The sequence below is a fragment of the Trachurus trachurus genome (assembly GCF_905171665.1).
Source record: "Trachurus trachurus genome assembly, chromosome: 1".
Taxonomy (NCBI): domain Eukaryota; kingdom Metazoa; phylum Chordata; class Actinopteri; order Carangiformes; family Carangidae; genus Trachurus; species Trachurus trachurus.
The window spans coordinates 36,385,885-36,391,707 of NC_139891.1; the positions used below are offsets into that span (position 1 = coordinate 36,385,885).

At 48.7% G+C, this 5,823-nt stretch overlaps 1 protein-coding gene across 1 annotated transcript; it reads left to right on the top strand.

Moving 5' to 3' along the window:
- LOC310991712 (NACHT, LRR and PYD domains-containing protein 3-like) lies at positions 1–5,523 on the top strand (the record flags this gene model as incomplete). The annotated part of the gene is made up of 7 exons (XM_083979590.1): positions 1–274; positions 353–409; positions 1,527–3,372; positions 3,553–3,726; positions 3,958–4,131; positions 4,835–4,881; positions 4,982–5,523. 7 exons carry the CDS (start codon positions 1–3, stop codon positions 5,521–5,523), a joined length of 3,114 nt encoding a protein of 1,037 aa, XP_083835716.1.
- Between the last annotated feature and the right edge of the window lie 300 nt (positions 5,524–5,823).

The window sequence follows — 5,823 nt, forward strand, 5'->3', positions numbered from 1 at the left end:
ATGACTTCAGAGAACGTCCTCAACGTTCTGGAGGATTTGAGGAAGGAGGAGTTGGATAAGTTCAGGTGGTTCCTGCAGCAGCCTGACCTGGTGCTGGGCCTCCCCCCCGTCAGAACGGGCCGACTGCAGGCAACAAACCCGTGGGACACAGTGTCTGTGTTGGTGCAGACGTACACACTTCCTGTTGCTGTGGAGGTGACCCGGAAGGTTCTAGAGAAGATCAACAGGAACGACCTGGTGCAAAGTCTGAATGACTGCAGCTCAGGATCTGAAGGTCAGTCAGTCACAAATAATCAATAAGTAATATCAATCATTGGTGGAGACACATAATCTCTCTCACTCTCTCTCTCAGTGATTGTCAGTGATGTTGGACCTTCCTCCTCTCAGGCTCCTCTTCCTCAGACTGAAGGTGAAGCTGCACTATTCACAGGTAATACACCTCCAGGTGACGGTCCACTGACAGCTCCACCCACTCTTCATACGCCCACAGACCTGATGATACAACCATGGAGGCAATCAAAATTGACCTGATGTGTTCTGGCACCAAATATACTCAGGAGCTACCTCACACTGTCACAGGTCCCTCCACAACCTCTACTGAGAATAGGCGGTCCTTCAGAGAGCATCAGTAGAGTAGATGGTCCTTCAGAGAACCAGTAGAGTAGATGGTCCTTCAGAGAGCATCGGTAGAGTATGTAGTCCTTCAAAGTGGGCGGTCCTTCAGAGAGCATTGGTAGATTGGTAGTCCTTCAGAGAACATCAGTAGAGTAGGTGGTCCTTAAGAGTGGGTGGTCCTTCAGAAAACATCGGTAGAGTAGGTGGTCCTTTAGAGTGGGCAGTCCTTAAGAGAACATCGGTAGAGTAGATGGTCCTTCAGAGAACATCTGTAGAGTAGGTAGTCCTTCAGAGTGGGTGGTCCTTCCGAGAACATCTGTAGAGTAGATGTCCTTCAGAGAACATCTGTAGAGTAGATGGTCCTTCAGAGAGCATCTGTAGAGTAGGTAGTCCTTAAGAGTGGGCTTTCCTTCAGAGAACATCGGTAGAGTAGATGGTCCTTCTGAGAGCATCGGTAGAGTAGGTAGTCCTTCAGAGTGGGCGATCCTTCAGAGAACATCGGTGGAGTCGGTGGTCCTTGAGAGTGGGTGGTCCTTCGAGAACATCAGTAGAGTAGATGGTCCTTCAGAAAACATCTGTAGAGTAGGTAGTCCTTAAGAGTGGGCTTTCCTTCAGAGAACATCGGTAGAGTAGATGGTCCTTCAGAGAGCATCGGTAGAGTAGGTAGTCCTTCAGAGTGGGCGATCCTTCAGAGAACATCGGTGGAGTCAGTGGTCCTTGAGAGTGGGTGGTCCTTCGAGAACATCAGTAGAGTTGATGCTCCTTCAGAGTGGGTGGTCCTTCAGAGAACATCGGTAGAGTAGGTGATTCCTAAGAGTGGTCCAGACCACCTCTTAATGGGTCTGAGTGATTGGATCAGGGATACGTCTTCGGTTTCTCTTATTCAGACATCTTGTGTTGTCTTGACACAGGTGTGATGGTTCCTGTTCCACAGCCACGCCCCATCGAATATTACCAACACCTGCTTCAGTCAAACTTCCAGGACAAGTTCATGTGTGCAGAAGAAGGGTGGGCCGAGGATCAGCAGCGTCTGGTTGATATCTACACGGAGCTGTACCTCACCGCTGGGCCTGATGTTCACATCAACACTCAGCACGAGGTCAGACTGATCGAGAGTCTGGGGCCAGCACGAACAGAGACACCAATCAACCCCAAAGACATGTTCAAACACCCGTCTGGAAATTACAGACCCATACAAACCGTGCTGACCAATGGAATCGCAGGAATTGGAAAAACATTCTTTGTGCACAAGTTTGTGTTGGACTGGGCTGAAAAAAGATCCAATCAAGATGTGCATCTTGTTTTCCCCTTCACCTTCCGTCACCTGAACACACTGAGGGGGAAGGTGTTCACCTTGGCAGAGCTCATTCACGAGTCTATCCCAGAGACTGTAGACATCACGGAGGAAGCTCTGAATCACATTTTTACAACTCTGCAGTTGTCAGGAAACGCCAACTACGACAAGAGCCAGTTCAAGCTCCTGTTTGTGTTGGACGGACTGGACGAGAGCCGCCTGCAGCTCGACCTCCATGTGGATGATATTGGCTCTGTTGACGTGACAAAGACAGCCACAGTAGATGTCCTGCTCAAGAGACTCATCAATGGGAAACTCCTGCGCTCTGCTCGCCTCTGGATAACCACCCGACCTGCAGCAGCCAATCAGATCCCTCGAGGGTTTGTCAACAGCATGACAGAGGTCAGAGGGTTCACTGACCCACAGAAGGAGGAGTACTTCAGGAAGAGGTTCAGAGATGAGCAGCAGGCCAGAAAGATAATCTCCCACATCAAGACATCACGAAGCCTCCACATCATGTGCCACATCCCAGTCTTCTGCTGGATCACTGCTACAGTTCTGGAGGATGTGCTGAAGACCAGAGAGGGAGGAGAGCTGCCCAAGACCCTGACTGAGATGTACGCAGATTTCCTTTTGTTTCATATTGATCAGACAACAAAGAAGTATGGACCAGAGAAGTGCATTCAGTCGATTGAGTCATTAGCAAAACTGGCCTATCAGCAGCTGCGAAAGGGAAACGTGATCTTCTATCACGACGATCTGAAGGAGAGTGGCGTTGATGTTGGAGCAGCCTCTGTGTGCTCAGGAGTTTTCACACAGATCTTTAAAGAGGAGAGAGGGAGGAAAGAGAAAGACAAGATGTTCAGTTTTGTGCATTTGAGCATTCAGGAGTTCCTGGCTGCTGTGTATGTGGAGAGGTGTCTCATTAACAGCAAGAGGAACGTGATGCCTCTGCCTCGACTGTCACTTCAAAACCTGCGACTGTTTCTGAGGAGAACCTCTGCAGCGAAGATCCACAGGATCGCCATCGACAAGGCCTTACAGAGTCCAAATGGACACCTGGACTTGTTCCTGCGCTTCCTCCTGGGCCTGTCACTGCCGACCAATCATAACAAACTACAGGACCTGCTAAAAAAGACAGAATGTCGTTTGGAGACCAATCAGAAAACAGTCCAGTACATCAAGGAGAAGTTCAGTGAGAACCTGTCTCCAGATAGAAGCATCAACCTGTTCCACTGTCTGAATGAACTGAATGATCGTTCTCTAGTGGAGGAGATCCAACAGTCCCTGAGTTCAGGACGTCTCTCCACAGATAAACTGTCTCCTGCTCAATGGTCGGCTCTGGTCTTCATCTTACTGTCATCAGGAGAAAATCTGGACGTGTTCGACTTGAAGAAATACTCTGCTTCAGAGGAGGCTCTTCTGAGGCTGCTGCCAGTGGTCAGAGCCTCCAAGAAAGCTTTGTAAGTGTAAAGATAACTGCAGATACTAACTGTAGTTATCACATGTGGGGTGATCAGTAAATACGTTTTATACAAATCATATTCAAAAGAATAAGTCAGCTGATTCTTTATTGAAGAGAAGTAGTTCTAAAATACATTTACAAGGTTTAATTGCTTTTCTTAACACTAACTCTCTTTTAGCCTGAGCAGCTGTAATCTCTCAGCTAGAAGCTGTGAAGCTCTGTCCTCAGTGCTCAGCTCCCAGTCCTCTAGTCTGAGACACCTGGACCTGAGTAACAACGACTTGCAGGACTCAGGAGTGCAGCTGCTGTCTGCTGGACTGGAGAGTCCACACTGTAGACTGGAGACTCTCAGGTGAGCCAGAGGTGTCACATCCCAATCTGAAAATGCTTATCTAGTGATGATTATTAATAAATAATCAGCCAGGTCACTTAAGGCATGTCAATTATACATCCATGCATTCAAGTCTTTATCAATTCATCATTAATCTAATTTTGATGTTGTATGTTTCTCTCTGAAGTTCTTTAGACTTGAATGAATGTTTGTACAGGATTTACTAATGGATGGATGTGTATGTGTGTTCAGTCTTTCAGGATGTCTGGTCACAGAGGAAGGCTGTGCTTCTCTGGCCTCAGCTCTGAGCTCCGACCCGTCCCACCTCAGAGAACTGGACCTGAGCTACAACCATCCAGGAGCCTCAGGAGAGAAGCTGCTGTCTGCTAGACTGGAGAGTCCAGAGTGGAGACTGGAGACTCTCAGGTAGGAACAGACAACAACAGCTCTCACGGTTTCTCTCCCAGGTCCACTCACTTCTCAGCTTCAGGTTTAGGAAGACATACCTCCAGGTGCCTCCATAAGTTGTGTTTTGGTCTCTTTTCAATAGAAACCAGGCAAAGCTAGCAGGTGTTTGATGTCTCGTATTAGGGGATGGGACTCTATTTGTACTGTTGAAGTTTGGTGCTGTTCTGAGCATTTTTTGTGGCTATCAGTTACTTTTTTGATGGTGGTTGGTGGACAGAAGTGTTTTGCTATCTTTCTGTCTGTGCTGAAGTTGCTACAACTAGAGACGTTTGTAGGTTCGGGGAGCATACATCAGTCCAACTGCCCAAAGATCCGACAGCACATTTCTCCGACTACCCATTCTACAGTGTTAAGGTTAGGTTTAGGGTAAGGTTAAGGGTTAGGGCTACTTAAGTCGGAGAAGTGGGAGGTCGGACTAATGGACGCAAAAATAAAGAAATGTATGGTCGGAGAAATGGGTAGGTTCTACTGGTCTGACAGTGCGTTAGACCATGGGTTAACTTACGCCGGAATATCCCATTAAGTTTTTAACTGAGGCTCCTGAGAACTGAACAATCATTTGGGAGAGGAAATGAATTGTCTTCAAGAACTAAAACGAGAAGTTCAGTTGCCTTCAACTTGATCACTTAATGAGTTTGGCTGTTGTTGTTTCCTCCTCCAGGCTGGATCATGGTGGACAGCAGAGGCTCAGAGCTGGTCTGAGGAAATGTGAGTTCAGTCCAGAGTCTCCTCAGTTCATGTCAGGCTTCAATTTATCTGCAGTGATGTGTTTCTGTTGACTGAGCTGCCTCCTGTCTCTGTCCTTCAGACGCCTGTGAGCTGCAGCTGGACGTGAACACGGCCAACAGGAAGCTGCGACTGTCCGACGCCAACAGGACGGTGACGGCGGTGACGGTGGAGGAGCCGTACCCCGATCACCCCGACCGGTTTAACTACTGGCTGCAGCTGCTGTGCACAACTGGAGTGACCGGTCGCTGTTACTGGGAGGTGGAGTGGGAGGGGGAGGTGCACATAGCGGCGACCTACCGAGGAGTCGTGAGGAGGGGCCACGGGTACGACTGCAGGTTTGGAGTGAACAACCAGTCGTGGAGTCTGAGGTGCTCGGATGCCGATGGTTTCTCTGCCTGTCACAGCAACAAGAGGAAGGATCTCCCCTCCTCCTCCTCCTCCTCCTCCTCTCACAGGGTGGGGGTGTACGTGGACTGTCCCGCCGGCTCTTTGTCCTTCTACAGCGTCTCCTCCGACGCCCCGATCCACCTCCACACCTTCAACACCACCTTCACTGAGACGCTGTTTCCTGGATTCTGGTTGTTGTCGTACGGTTCTTCGCTGTCTCTGTGTCCAGTGTAGCAGTGTCACCTCAGTCTGTCGGTCTGTCACCCCCCATTTTCACTGGATCTGACTCCGCACTGTTGCAAACGGCGCAGCAATTCAGCAGAATTATGCACCAGGTCTATTTTTCCCGGACGACACAGCCATCATGCATCAATAGTAAAAGAAAATGTTATGTCAAAATGTAAAAAGCAAAAGAAAAGAAAAGATTATGATGAAGATCTTATTCTGTGGGTAATGGGGGCGGGACTAGATAAGCTTTTGCTTCTCCCGCTTTCCCTTTCGGCCATGTGTATTGTATTATTTGAACTAAGATGT